Source organism: Calidris pugnax, unplaced genomic scaffold (genome assembly GCF_001431845.1).
Source record: "Calidris pugnax isolate Ruff unplaced genomic scaffold, ASM143184v1 scaffold211, whole genome shotgun sequence".
Lineage (NCBI taxonomy): Eukaryota > Metazoa > Chordata > Aves > Charadriiformes > Scolopacidae > Calidris > Calidris pugnax.
In genome coordinates, this window is record NW_015091083.1 from 913576 (window position 1) to 928985 (window position 15410).

The following is a 15410-nucleotide window of genomic DNA, read 5'->3' on the forward strand; positions in this document are numbered from 1 at the left end:
GAGAAGATCTGCTTTAAAGTTGCCCTGTTTTTCCCTCTTACACAGAGCAGCTCACCAGGCAGCCCACGGTGACTGTTGCCTGCCTGTCCACCCTCTGGTACCTACAGGGTAGGACCCTCCTGCAGACACACAGCTCATACCCCCTCTCACCTCAAGGCAGGTTGCTCTGCTTTGTACAGAAGCAGAGGCTTTGGGAGAATGGTCACAAGAGCTGTCAGGCTCGATTATGTCTCTAAGCTAAACCTTTGTGCTGGACTTACTGTTAGTGTTGGCCCACCAAAGCCTCACCAGGCGACTGCTGTTCTGCAAGCTGAGGCCTGCTTTGTTTCTGCGGCCAGGACCGGAGTGTTTACTCTTGCGACACAAATCAGAAAACAGTGCAGCTGCTACTGCGAAACAATCAATAGGAATGCCAAGAGGCAGCTCAGTTCATGCAGCAGCCAGGGTCTGTCTCTGTCACAACCACAACAGCAATCCCCACTAGCCTAATCTTTCTCCACTGTAATTCCCTAATACGGGGCTTAATGCTGCATTTCTGCTCACTGCGTTAAGCAGAAATTAAACGGTATAACAGCACACGGAAAGGAAGAGTTGCTCAGGACATGAAAAGTTGCAAGCTGTACTGAAAGTCCCTGTCCATGCTACACTGCAACTCAAACTGCATGGGATGACAAGAAAAGGGAGTTGACAGAGTAAGAGAAGGTCGCTCCGAGGTACAGCAATGCTGGGTTTTGGGTCACTTTTTAGAATCCAGTACTCAGCAAGAAAAATCTAGTGGAGAGGAGAAACAGACCAAAAAACATGTAACAATGCAAAATTGCCTTTTAACTCTGCCCTATACAGAGGCAGAAGTGGAACCGCATTGAACTCTTGCTTTATTCATCCATGTGAAAAACACTAACACAAAACCTCCGGTGGTTGTTATTCTGAACAAAAACTGGTGCAGAAGGATCACACCCACAAATGAGCGTACTCATTTCTCAGGGGCAGCTTGCAGGATGGCACTACACACCTAGAGAAAGAGCACAGTTTCCACTTCACAGTGGAGGTATCACTAGAGCTAAGATGCTTTGGAGGAAGAGAGACCAGTGCTACGGGGCAGCTGATACCTTTGCCAGGCGCTTGCATCACAGACTGATGAAGACAAAGTGGAGTGAGCAGTCATCATTTTCTGTTTCCAGAGCCTGAAGAAATAGCTGCCATGCCAGCATCACTTCAGCCCCATTGCACACTAGCCATTACCCTCAGCTGGCTCACCAACACCAAAGCAAGGCCCACACACAGCTTTTGGTGGCTTTCAGTCTAACACCTGCTAAATACTCTCCTGCGTGCTTGCAGGTGACAGTTGTTTTGTGTTCACCAGAGATGCCACCAGGGACCTTACCAGAGACACAGCTGACTGTCATGCAGAAAAGAGCAGCCTTCTCCCTTCTACCCTACCCTTTATCACTGCACACTTGCGTGGCTGCTACAACACTGTCTCACCCTGGCACAGAATGAAAGGAATAGCTCTGCCATCCTCCCCTGGCCCTCAGCCTGCATCGTGCCCAGCTCCCTCGTGCTTGCACAGCTAGCCAACTGCTCCGATCCATGCCAAGCACCTCCCTGTGCACCTCTGAGCATGCTGCTTGCTGTGCCCGCTTTGCCCTTCCATCTCACACGGGTGTGTTAAGTGTCACCTTACACCCTTGAACTTTTCCCCAGGAGCCATGGCATGAGCAGAGCCTGCCACCAGCAAGGAACCAAGGATGAGAAGCTTCGTTCCAAAGCAGTCCTCGGAAGAGGCTCAGGTGTTTTGTTCTAGAAGGAATCTCATTTTGATGATGAGGCTTATTTGGGAAGGATCTTCAGTCAGAGCACACAAGGCAGACTGCATTCCTTGGGAGCCATGACACAAGAATATCTGGATTACCTTTCTTCATGGACGTCAGCAACAGTCCCCGAACTACAACTCTTGGGCATAAAGATGACTTTGGTTCTGAAAGCATCCACATGAGCAGGACGGGAGCTGCTCACAGAGGGTTGCACAGACCTCTGCAAGGGAAGAGCCTCTGCTCAACCCTTCCTGCAAAGCTGAGCAGTGCACAAGCAAGGAGAGCTGCAATGTCTACCTGAAGCTCACACACAGGATCAACTCTTCTGTGTGCAGTAGTGTAGTTATATAGTGTATAGCTACTATATATAATATAGCTAATAGTTAAACGGTTAGTTTGTTCATATAAAGAAGTCTTTACCAATCCCACTATAAGAACACTGGGCTAGATAAATCAATGTAACATTCTCAAAAAAGGCTCTAACTTTCTCCATGCATGAAATTAACTATGGCAGCCTGAATCCACGCCCTGTCTCCATGATACACTGGAGTACCTTTCTTGCCAGGTCTAGCCCTGAATCAGCAGTGTTCAACAAAGCCAGCAAGAGCAGTTCTTGTAATTAATAGGCACCCCTGTTCATTTACACCCTCAGATGCCGCCTTCTCTACTTCAGGATGCTAAACTAGATAATCCACAGGAGTGGCAGCTCAGAGACACTGCCAGAGCCTCCAAGTCTTAAAGGGTACTCAATCCTTTAAATCCTAACCCAAAAGGCTTCCAAAACCAGTACCCATCCAAACAAACTGCAGTGTAGGAAGAGGAAGAGAGAGGCTAATTCTCAGAAGAGATCCTCCAAGCAGAGCATAACCAAAAGCCTAGGAAACAGCTGCAGAAGACACTTCATGAAGCTTGCCAATTCCAGAGGACTTGTCAGCCAGAAGCCATCAATGTAGATTTGGCCTTTATCTGCACCAGGAAGCATCACACTCAGTTCTGTGCAAGCACCAGAGGGCGGCCCAAAGCCTGGGTTGTACTAAAACTAACAGCATCCACAGCTGACATACCCCAAGCACCAAGAACAAAGTGTTCGCTGCCTGCCCAGACTCATCACCACTGGGATTGCATGGAGCTTGGCTTGTTCTGAGTCCCTTTCTCCAGGAACTCTGAGGGCAGCTCTCCGAAACACACTGTGCCGCCAATCAGCACAACCCCAGGGACAGGACCAGGCCTGTCACAAGCAGCTATTGTATCACAAGTGCCAAACTCTCTCCTCCCTTGCTCTGGCCTTTGTAGCTAAAACAGGCAGAGCTACAATCATCTCCAGCACCTTTTCTACGCTCCCAGGCTCACCAGTTCCCTCCCTTGTATGAGCTCCTTGGAAGGGACTTCTACTGCCCCAGAACCTATCACTTCCACATTCTGCCTTTTCCCAAGGACAAAGACACATTTAGTTTCTTGAAGGCACATCCTGACTCTCACCTCAAGTCCCAGAAAGAAGGAGGCTGAGTATTAAAACTGGGCAACAGAAGTGAAGAAGTGCAGAGGATTCAACGGAAAAGGGGTGGCCAGTTTGGAATCCAACCAGCAAAGGGGTTTGCCTCACAGAGAGCAAGATGGACGGGAGTCACCCGCTCTCACTGCTCCTTGGAGTAAGAGATCTCTGAGCTTTTGCAAAGACCCTGGAGTTAGGAATTTCCAGCTCCAGAAAGAAGGAATGCTGACCAAATTACTATTTCCCCAGCCCTCACATGGTTGTCTTCAAGTACCGAAAAGCTGAAAATCCTCTTTGGCCAGGCCAGTGAATATTTCAACCCTGCTTCATGTAGGGCACAAAGGGAAACACGGAGAAGCCCAGAGTGAACAGAGGGCTAGCTTCACAGCACAGTCACTCCCAAGGCCACTGTGCTGGATGGCAGACAAGAAGCAAACACCATCACCCACTGGACATGCAGGCAGAGCTGCTGTAACCACTACAGCAGCAGGAGTTTGGAACTGGAAGGCAGAGCAAGGAATCTGAGGAAGGTTTTTGATTTGTCAGCACTAAACTTTCAAACATAATCAATAACTGGATATAGGACCCTGAAGAACAAATGACAACTTCTTGTATTTTATAGGGAGGACTTGCAGGTGCCTTGAAGAGTTCTGGGAGATAAGAGGCAGAAAGAAATGGAACAGGCTGAACGTGCTACAAGTTCAAGAGAGATGCTAAAATTACGGGCCAGAAGAATGCCCATGCAAATACTGCTTGTGCTGTTGCCAGTGTCACTGCACAGCTGCGGCTGACAGAGCAAGGCTGGGCACCAAGCTGCTCTGCATGCCTACTGTCTGTGTCTTACCATGACAAAAGAATAAACACATGCCTTGCTATGACTAAGTTTTTTTGCCGGAAGTGGCAGCTTGACTTCCCTTCATTCAATGAGATGCCTGCAAGAGCACCTTTCCTCACCAGAGCTTTCTTACTACAGACAGCAGAAACAAGTTCCTTCCCTCCCAGCAAAAGGCATCGCAGGGTGCTCCAGCTGCTTGGCTACCAGCTTATTCATTTTGACACCTGAGTCTGCAGCCCAGTGACCGCTGATGGCACTGATCCAGGCACAGCAGCTTCTCCACCAAGCCAGTGAACGTTTCTGACTATGTCAGCACACAACCCCCCCCCGACACACACTTCTATTGTCCATTGGAGAAAGAAGCAGCAGCTTTACCACTGCCAGGGAGTGCCAGGAGGTTCTCCATGAATTACATCCATGTCTCCGTGGATGTACATAGAGATGCTTCTCCTTCCATTGACTGGGCTGGGGCTGCTGAGCTCAGCGACTTTTTCCCCAGCTACAGCCTTTTCAGGAGATACAAATTACCACCTCCTGTGCAGGGAGGGACTCGAGCTTTGAAAGGCCACAGATGCTATGAAGCATCTTCCTGTACCTGAGGAGATCTATAGATCTCTTCACATAGCCACACAAGTCAGCATCACGTATACTTCCCCTACGATAAGCTTCACGATTCACGTTTTGGCTAGCGTAAACTGGCACTGCTCTGAGGACTCCATAGAGACTAAGCTGATTTATTTCCCTCTCTCAATCTGGGATTTGGTGTTGGACTCCACACACACAGAGAAAATAACCTCCGGGACCAGTCCTTAAACCTTTGCATGCACATAATCAAATTTCAGGAACCCAACATTTAAGATGCTGCTATCGTTCATTATCTCAATTTCAAAAATTAAAAAGAGGGTTTGCTTGTTTGTTTTTCTTCTCGTTACTCAATGCAGAGTCTCTCCAGTTCAGCAGCACATTTCCTGGTGGTCACATGGTGACAGCTGACAAGCAAACCTGAATGTCAAATAACAGTTACTCCATCTCAAGTGGAACATGAGACAAGAGTCCTGGCTAAGATAATAATTTAAATTAAAAAAAATTAAAAAAATTTAAAACCCTGTAACAGCCCAGAATTTGGGTCTCCAAAGAACAGCTCAAACAATGCTGCTCAATCTAGCAGATATATGGCCTCCTTCACTTATTCTTAGCACTAGAAGCACCCTCTCAGCTTGCTTTATCTTTTTCTGCTGACATTGTCATGCTTTAGGAGACCAGCTAACAGCCACAGATGGCAGTTTGATATCCAGCTTTGCCTCTGACAGCAGAGCCCACCTCTTCCCCCCAAAAAAGAAGCGATTCAGCAGTTCCAACCCACGCTCAGTTGAGAGCTGTATTCACATGCCACACAGACAACTGAGATGCTGTTGGTTAACTGTGAGTCACAAGCACAGTCCGGGACTTTAGCATCAGCTTTTCAGTGAATAGAGGTTCACATCCCATCATTCATTCAGATCACTACACTTCCAAAGCGGGCACACCGAATCCCACACAACTCACCAGAGTTAGATGATTCAAGACCCTTAACAAAAATATATCCCCTACTCTGTTTTAAAATTTTAAGAATCCAACACAGGCTGATTTTTAGCATTACTCCTGACTGAAAAAAGTACGGTCTCATCATGTCACATAAGCCAGTGTTACTCATCCAGGTGCAGTGACTTAAGGATTTATTCAGACAGGTAAGCATCCTCAGAAATCCAGACATAGAGTGTATGAAAAGCTGCAGTATTTGAGGTACAAGTGAGGAGGAAACTGCAGAGCCAGCACAAAAGAACTTATTGGTTGCTTGGCATATAAAGGTGCATTTCCTGGTGTGCTGGACTCCCAACAGCCCCAAGAGAAGACACAGACATGACACAAGGCCACTTCCCAGAAAACCCTTAGGACAAGAAGTGATTCATGCTTCAACACTGCAATAAACACAATCAAGTAACTTCTAAACACGCAAGACTTTGCCCAATGTACCTTGATAGCCACACAGACTATTCCAGTGGAAAAATAGCAATGCTTTTTCAGGCCAGTGAACAGAATAACCTCAAAGCTGGAGAGAGCACTTCAGATATGGGACAATACCACTGTTGTAGCCCTGGAGAATAAATCCAAGATCCCTACAACTTAATGGTAAAGTGCTTAAGAAGAGCTAGGCGAGGTCGTATCAGACCATAAATACCTCCTGTCCACTTATTTAGAAATAAGGTCCTCTGCCTAGCTAATATGGATGCCCAATGTTCTTTTATTTGGTATTCTCAAATGTGCCTTTGAAGTCCACAGTGATCTAGCTCTCAAGCTTGCACATCATTTGATCAGGGCTTTCAGGTCAGCATTAGCCCATAGTGAAGCCTTACTGCCATATGCAAATGATGACAGCACACTCTTAATTCAGGGAGGAGACAGACCAGCGTCAAGGCAAGCTAAACAAACACAAAGGCCAAAAGGAAAAGCTAGAAAAGAAACAACTAAGTGGGATCTTACACCCCAAAGTCCAGTTTCTGTTCTCTCTGATCAGAGTCTCAAATGATCAGAACCAAAGAAAAACACAAAGGAAGAGCTTTTTCCACTCCTCCCCAGGAAGTATTTATCTTCACAATAGAGTCTCACTGAGTTCAGAACTGGGTACAAATGCATGAGGGCACTAACCTTATCTAAACACAAGCCAAATAAGCAAGGCTTCTGCAGAATTCCTCTCTGCTTGGCATCGATCAAGAGACACTATATAGCATGCCAATTTGATGGACAGGGCAACAGACAGCACAGGGTAGCAGTTACCATATGCTTCAAAGCCCACAGGCTTACACTACTCTCAGATAGAAACCAGTTGCACAGCAAATACAGATACTTGGGATCCTACAACAGCCTGTACTAACATGAACTGCTCTCCTAGTACAGGCTGCAGCTGTATCTTCTGCCCTGTCCCCTTCTTCCCTATGATTTCATTCTAACCCCTGGACGTCGGCTTGGAATCTGTACTGCAGGAGAGTTTACGTCAGGGACGAAGTACAGCAATGCCATGCCCCAGCCAAGCACCCTCTCTGCTTTTACTTTCATAAGGCAGCTCTGCTGCCATAAAGCTGCTCTCTACCCAAGGTATGTGCCAGCCACACAGGCAGAGTGAAAAGAAAACTACCCTAGTGAAGTCAAACTTTAGACAGAACTTGAACACTCAAGCCTTGGCTGGCTTTGAACAGCATGGTGTGTCCTCTTTCAGGAGGGAGGTGAATGCTGCCTAAAAGGTAGTCCCTAACTCAGGGCTCTTTATCACACCTCCCCTGTACCTGCTAGGGAGCAGGAGAACCTATTCACTGAAAGCTCTCTACCAGGCTGGGTAACTCCCCAAGGGCAACGCCCAGCGCACCATGGATTCTGGACATATAAATAGCAAGAACAAGGTAGACATGATAACAGCCTTGCTCAGCACTATAATGGCATCTGAGTAAGTCAAAGGATTTGAGCACTAGTGTCAGCCTGTTTCACATTTGTGCCACATCTCCAAGTAGCACAGGGACCCGCCAGTTAGGGAACTAATTGTGCAGCCACCTCTTCAACAGAAGCAATAGCAAGTAAAGCAATGAAGTCCCTGGCAGCTATGAGCAGATGGATGCCTGCAGGAAAAGGGATTAGAGGAGGCCTTTTCCCTTGGCCACAATAAAAGCTGGCACTGTGGCATGACTACAGCCTTTTGAGATCCCAGACTGGGGTTTGAACAGCTGGTAAGAGCTTCCTATTAAGCTCCAGAAGCAATGGTTACACTTCATTGGCACTTCTGTAAACAAAATGCTAAGGAGGGGGAAACTTCAAACCTAACTACACAGAAAAAGCTAGCTTTGGCTGCGTGAAGGCTATATCTCAAAACTCTACCTGTCCCTAAAGAACAGGGAGTGCTGTGGAAAGACACCTGTGATCAAGGTGAGAGGAGTTCAAGCAGTAAAAACCTCTGGTTTCACTTGGCCCTAGGAGAGGCTTGTAATTCTCTGAGACTAAATAGATATACCTAATTCTCTCACACCCTATTCTCCTTTCAAGTTTAAGATACTTTTCTGCATTTGCTATTCTCAAGATAAAAGAAAAGCTTCCAAGTACAGACTCTAGCACATGTTTGTTCACTTTTCCCCCCATATGCCAAACAGCTTCAAAACAGCAAAAAAACAGTAGGCACCACACACTATTCTCTTCACCTGTTCCCCAGACATGCCCTAAGCAGGGACAGGCTACACTGTATGCCTGCTTCAGAGATCACTTTCTAAGGTTTCTTCTGTAACTTGAAAATAGAGACAATACCTAGCTTAACTGAAGATCTAGCTCTTGCAGAGTGCAAGAAAATTCCCCAGTGCCCTACACCCCCAGGAACAACCCTTTTCCAGAAATAAAGATGAGAAGAAAGAATAAAGAGATGTTTCCTAGCTACCCGGAGATGCTGTTCAACTCTAATCCACACACGCTGGTTGATGTCTCCATCTCCAGCCGCTTTGCCTCCTGTTCAAAGCCACTAAGAGCTGGTGCCCATACGGCAAGAGGTCAGCTCCTCTCTTCACCGACAGCCCCACCAGACCCACATTCAAGCCAGCCAAACCCAAGAACCGAGCCCTCACAAGTCCACGTTACTATGATGGGGGTCAAAACCCTGTGGTGATCTTCCTACCATCAGGGACCTTCTTGACAGGTAGCACTGATCCCTCCTGTGGACACCTGCTCTGCAGGACACAGTACCACCCACCCACCCACCTTCCCTCGGGGTAGCTGCCTATTTTGGACGGTGTTTTCGCCACCTTCCAGGGCTGAGGTGCCTCGGCCACCCCCTCGGAGCCCAGCCTGAGGCACGCAGCCACCTGCGAGGGATCGGGGCAAGGGAACATTGAGGTAAAGGCCTTAAAAACAAAGCGCCGCACGCGTTTAGGAAGAACGAGGAGGAAGGCGGAGTGCAGTTTCCACCCCCACCCCCTTCCGATGCTGTTGTAATTAAAATAATTAGTAAGAAGGAAGGGAAGAGCCGAAGGAAGGCTCGGCTCTGGCAGCCGGCTAGCCTCGCCGTGACAGCCCCGGCACTTCATGCCGACCCCGCACCGCCCAAGGGCCGCCCGCCGGTGCCGAGGGCCCCCCGCCCGCCCCGCGCTTACCCAGGCAGGCGCCGCTGACCAGGGCGGTGGCGGTGAGCGCCCCGGCTGAGGCGCCGTAGACCTTCCTGGCGTTGGCGACGAGGAAGGGGGCATGCTCCTGCAGGCAGCTGGCTACCCCGATGTGGTAGACCCCCAGGAAGCCGCAGCCGGCGAAGGAGATATTCCAGGTGGAGTCCGGGGGGAACATGGCCTCCGCGCCCCGCTGAAGGCGGGGGGGGGGGGGGGGGGAGTTGAAGGGGAAGAAACAGCAGCGACGGGGAGGGAAAGCCGCGGAGCTCCTCTCAGATCACACCGCCTCTGGGAAGGCGGGACGGAGGACGAGAGCCGGGAGTTGCTGCTGCTGAACGAAGGAAGCCCGTAGCACGACACGGTTCGCCGCTGTGTTGCCGGTAGCGGCCGCCCAGCTTATATGAGGCGGCCCGGCCCTCGGGCCCGCCCTCGGCCTGTGGAGGGGCCGAGCTGAGGGGAGGCGGCCTCAGCTCGGCCCCTCCGCAGGCCCCGGCCTTGGGCGGGAAGCGGCCGGCCCCTCCTTCCAACCCTTCCTCCGGTGAGCCCCCTCTCTCGGCCCAGCGAGGTCGGTCCCGCGGGCACGGCGGTGGTTCGGCGGCGGTTGGACCGGGGCAGCCGTACCGGGGCCTCCCCGCAGCCACAGAGGCTAAGCCGGCTGCCCCGAGGAGGAGGGGAAAGGAGAGGATCACGGCTTCTGGCAGCAGCCTTCCCGTGTAGCGGGGCAGCCTGGCTTCCCCTCACAACACATGCTGTTTCTTGGAGGCCTCTGCTCCAAGTTTTTGGAGTTTCCTGCAAGCACAGGTGTTTGTTTTTCGGGAGATGGGCAGGGAATGGGAAAGGAAGGGAACAGCTTTCCCGTTCCATAAAAAGTTGGGGAGCCAGAGGGAGGCAAGGCTCAGGACAGCTACAGTGTGAGAGCAGAGAGAAAGGCAACCCTGCTCTCTTAACAGCTTGCTGTAAACACACACAGTTGCGTACCTTTGCTAATCTTAACGGTTTTCTCTACGTGCCTCTAAGCTCACCTAATTGCTTACCTTTGGTCAGGGCAACTGCAATTTTCAGTAGGCAAGCCGATGGCGTGTCAGCTCGTCACAGCAGCACTGGGTGAGAGGCCAGTGCTATTGGGAGATCAAAATAGGGTTCAGAAGCTGGAAACATCCCCTTGTCATAAACATTACAGGCCGTAGCCCTTCAAACAATTAGATAAGTGTGAACATTTATGGGGACATCAAAAGGATCAGCATAGCGAGAGAAGCATGCTCAAGGAAGGAAGCAATATCAGCAGGAGGGAAGTCTGGAGAGTACAAGACAAAATGCATAAGTAGTTTTTCAGTAGAATCAACATAGGGTAAAAGCACTTTCTACTGAAATTTAAAAAAAAACAAACAAACAAACAAAGAAAAAAGACTTAAATAATCTTGGCATAAATCTATTCACATTAGTTTTCTTACACCTAGTCTGAAGCTTCTCATTTGGGACACTGTTATACCTGTCCTTAACAGCTCTCAGACTAAACAAAGCTAGGCCTTCCTCCCTGCAGGAATTTCACTGGTTATGTTAGTGGAGGTCATCCAAATAGTCCCTCTCCTGTTCCTTCCACTTCAAATATAATTTAAAAGGGTACAAGGGAGTCTGGTGCCTTCCCCACAGAGGGGCCATCCAGTTTGTAAGAAGAGCTGCCCACTGCCTCAGGCAGCTGACTGAACCAACCAAACTCACCAGGTAACCCTTGTACAAATCCAATACTCGAGCTCAAGTTAGGTCTTATACTCCAACTTCTATAAAGGGCTTTTTCATTAAATGTTTGTGCTTTCCTTCCATCAGACAGGCAGGAGTCCAGCCTTATCTTTCTTCCAGGCCCTACCCTGGAGCCCACCACCTCACCTAGCTGCCAAGAAGTACCCTTGATACATATAAGCTCCATCCTGGAGCACTTAAAGAACTAACCCCACTTATCTGAAGTCCTCTGTTTATGCCCTTTACCCACCCTTCTTTCTCTTCTTCTCATACCTTTACTTGCTTTTGTAATTTCCTTCCTTCCTCCCTCGTGTTTGATGTGGTTTCATAGCCCTTGTCAGCCCTCATCTCCTTCATCTGAAGAGGTAAGCATTGGCACACCTGAGCCTTGACCCTCTTAAAGGCCCTTAACACCAACAAAATCATAGTGCTTTCACCCCATGCTTCTGGTGACATGGAAAGGTATTTCCATGTCGCCAAACCCAAAGAAAACATCATGTCTTGCAATTTCCAGAACAGGGATTGTGTTGCAGAAGAACTAGTCAATGGGCTGTGGCTTTAGCGGAAATCTGTGGCAAAGCTGAGTACTGAACCTTGTTTGCAGAAACCTCCCTAACACTTGTAACCACAAGAACAGCTTCGTTCTCAAGCCAACACTGCTTCCTCTTTTTTCAGTATTTCACAAACCTTAAGGGTTCTACTATATCTGGAAAATAGAAACAACAATGCTGCGACAATGCTGGGGTTAGTTTCACTTGATTTCTCAACAGCATCTCATTCTGAGTTGTTTACATTCTGCCTTGGCCCTCAAGGTTACCTATTTGAGGAGGTTAATGCTGCTCTGTTGAAACAGGTTAATGAAAACCATGTGAATGGTAATCTCTTGCGGAGTGCTGCCTGGGTACTGGCACTAGCAGGCAGGCAAACAACTGTGTTATTCTCAAAAATAAATTATCCCCCCAAACGAATCTTTTTCTTCTCAGTAAGAAAGTACTGCCATAATCCTGCAATCGCTCATAATCCTGCAATAAGGTAGGTCAGCAAGATTTACATGGCAGTTTTTCATGTTATCAAACTATCAGAACACTCCAAGTTCACCTTGTGCTCTTACATGCTGTGATGCCACAGAGACGGCTTCTCATGCAATCTCTCTTTGTTGCATTTGTTTCCTAGTCTAATGAGCAGTTATGAGATAATAATGTACAACTAAACAGTCTTGTTTGTTTTTTCAAGTAAGACTTTGGTTGTTGGTGGCCATCGGGAAATAATTTTGAAGGGAAGCTGAGAGGCAGTCTGTTATACCATTGTCTTCAGCATGTTACTTTAGTGTTGTTGCCTGTGATCAGCAAGACTGGGGCACTGATCATGAAGATCAGCCCGAGTACTTCAAACATCACTGGAAAACCTGACTTTGATGTCTTTTTCTTACCTGTGATGTTTGCGTATATTGGACAATTCCATGACAAACACTTGGGACTTGCTTCATAGCAGCATCTCCTGAGGCAATGGAGCAGTCCCCTTGTTCTGCTCTCTTGGGACTGAATTTGCCTTCTAGGAAAGCTGCTATGGATATCTCTGCCCTACGTAAGGCAAACCTACTGAGTTCCACAGGGCTGCCTGCATGCAGCAGCTTGCAAAACTGGGCCTTGGTAGTAAGAGTGAAACCAGTTAATTTGTGAGTGGCCCCAGGGAGCCATTGCTTATTACTTTCCAGTAGTGTGCAGGACATTCTTCCCACTTTCCAAGTAGTGAAGATGTCATGTCACTCTCCCTGACCCATGGTGTTTGTAAGGAATGATTTTCAGTCAGAGCTGGTTTGAGATGGCGCAGCGTTTGTGTCCCAGTGAGGAGAGCTCGCACGTTTCAACGTCAGGCCTATGACGAAATCACTCTCCCCCATCATCAATTTAGTAATGATCAGTTACCAGTGTAACCTCCAGGCACAAAGATATCCCTCACTTTCCCTTCAACACCTTTGAGCCTTTCTTTATGAAGAAGTCAGGAAAAATCTGTCCCAGCTAAAATTGGTTCTGCAAGGGGACAGACTAGGCCACCACTCCAAGTGTTCCCAGGTACTAGTTTTCTCTGACAGCATCATGGAATACAACACATCCACACCACTGCTACCCTTGCCTTTGGAAATCACTGCTAAGTCTGAAAAGGCATCAGTGACACTTGGAAATTCAAACCAGTGTCCACAGAGCAAGAGCAGGGAGCCCAGCTCCTTCATAGCTGAAGCTCATTGAGATCAGCAAAAAGTGGTGAACTCCATCCAGAGCATCAAACAAGTCTGTGAGACTTCCAGGCACATCGCTGCTCATGTACAAAGCTATCAGCTGACAACTGTTTCATAAACAGTTACAGTGGAAGAAAGCTTAAAATGCTTTGATTTTACATTCAGAAGAAACATTGACCATGCGGAGGTTTTAACCAATTTTGTAAAATGTGTCTGAAATCTCGGAGAAGACCTGTCCCCCTGATCTTCTCAAGAAGGGTGGTTATGTAAAATACATTGGCTCCCCGTGGCAGTGTAACGAATACTGTTTTCAGTGCTTTCTCCAGGAGCTGGCCCAAAAAGTTTCTTCTCTAAGCTGTTTACCAAATCTGTCCTCCTCTTTCTCAGAGCAGATTGAGTGACAAGAGTTTTCATCAAAATTATGCACCTTCAGGAAGGAATTTAAAGGTGATAAGAGGACACCCAGCACCGGATGAGGTCATAGGCAGAAAATAGAGAAAAATAGTGGAGGGAAAGATCCCCTCATCACAGTAGCCAGCAGCTGGCACCACAGGTTTCAGTCTCATCCCACAGGCCTGGGCAGAGCAAAACTCATGGAATAGCTCAGTGCCACTGAAACAAATTCCTTTGTGCATGGAAACACCCTGCTGAGTGGTGTGACAGGGCAGCTCCGTCCTGTGAAAACATTGACTCTGCTCTTGCAGTAGCCCAGCAAGGCAACACTGCAGGGTGTGTAGGGGTTACCTCTCAGTAAAACCACATCCAAGAACCCTCTTTTTCAGTGATCTGACATGGAAAAATCAGGAAGGAAAGAACCTCGGGTATATCTGCACCCCTGCCAGTGCAGAACCACAGCCATTACGAGTCTGACAGAGGAGAGCAAACATGAGCAGTTTTCAGTACTACCACAGAGATCACCACACTAGGACTTCAGAGACAAAGTAGATGAAAGGTTTTGGCACTGTTACCTCCTGTAACTCCTTGCAGCAGGCACAGGCGGCCAGCAAGGGTTACTTGGTTGGACTGTGGCCATTTTGAGGTCTGAGGGTCTTTCAACTGCTCTCTGCCTTGGCTGGTGTGAAGTAATGGGCACTCTCTCAGTACACCACAGGGAGATAAAATAGTTTTTCCTACTTGGATTTCACCCATCTCTCCTCAGAAGTACTTGCCAAGCTTTGTCCAGTGACTCATAACCAACATAGCTGTTTCAACTAGTGTTTTTTTTTTTTTCTGAAATGACATTAGAAAATCTTCACAGTATAGACCACTTCAGGACACCTCTTTTTGACACTACGTGTGGAGACTACCTGGTATGGGAAGATCATCACAAATGCTGCTTGTACTCTATCTACCTACAGGTACAGCCAAAGACCTAGAAGTCAGGGTAAGGTGCCTGTCAGAACCATATGCTGACAGAAGATACTTTATAAAAGCAAAATTTACTGTCCTCCCAAGCTGATGCATTCTTCTGGGCACGAGATTAGTTTCAGTTCTCCAAAGATACCATTCTCCTCCTAAAATAGTTTCTTTTTGTTTGAATCAAGGTGATTCATGTCCCCATAGTTTAGCTACTCTATAACAATTGTTCATATGAAAAGCATCTTTGCGTTGATTTCAGTGTCCTCAGAGGAGCAGGATGCAGTATTTTTTTTTATTACATATTCTATGCTAAATGTATGGATATAACATGAAATCCAAGCACAGTCAAGCATTTTATTGGTGGTGTCCCTATATCTTGGAAATCTGACACACCAATGAAATAGGTGCTTTTAGATATTTACAAAAACTAGTTCCTGTAACTAGTTCTGAAATGATGTTTCTGGGCTAATTCAGCCGTGCTGTCCATTCAGTTTCACGTGCTTTGGAATTGATTAAAGAGATCCTGAAAAATAAAACCCTTTTATTGCTGAATAGACACGAATCTTTTCTGAGTAACTGGGACAGCAAAATAGTATTGAGAAGGCGAACTTAAGTTAACATCAGGTAGATTCAGCCTCCACATGCTGTTTAAGAAACAGGAGTGTCATAAAATTCACATACCTGTTTCAGACAAGTGAAAATCAAAGTTTTGTCAGAGCTATTTTAAGAACAGCTGTCTGAATAGCACTGGTAGGAATAAACTCAAGAA

The 15410-nt window shown here is 47.5% G+C and overlaps 1 protein-coding gene across 1 annotated transcript in view; it reads right to left on the reverse strand.

Annotated features, from left to right (window-relative positions):
- The window catches only part of PNPLA2 (patatin like phospholipase domain containing 2), a 31277-nt gene extending 21587 nt beyond the window's left edge, over window positions 1-9690 (reverse strand). The window contains exon 1 of the mRNA XM_014957560.1: window positions 9301-9690. Within this exon, the coding sequence (XP_014813046.1) occupies window positions 9301-9487 (187 nt within the window). The 5' untranslated portion in view covers window positions 9488-9690. The remainder of the gene's footprint in view (window positions 1-9300) is intronic.
- Window positions 9691-15410: the final 5720 nt, after the last annotated feature.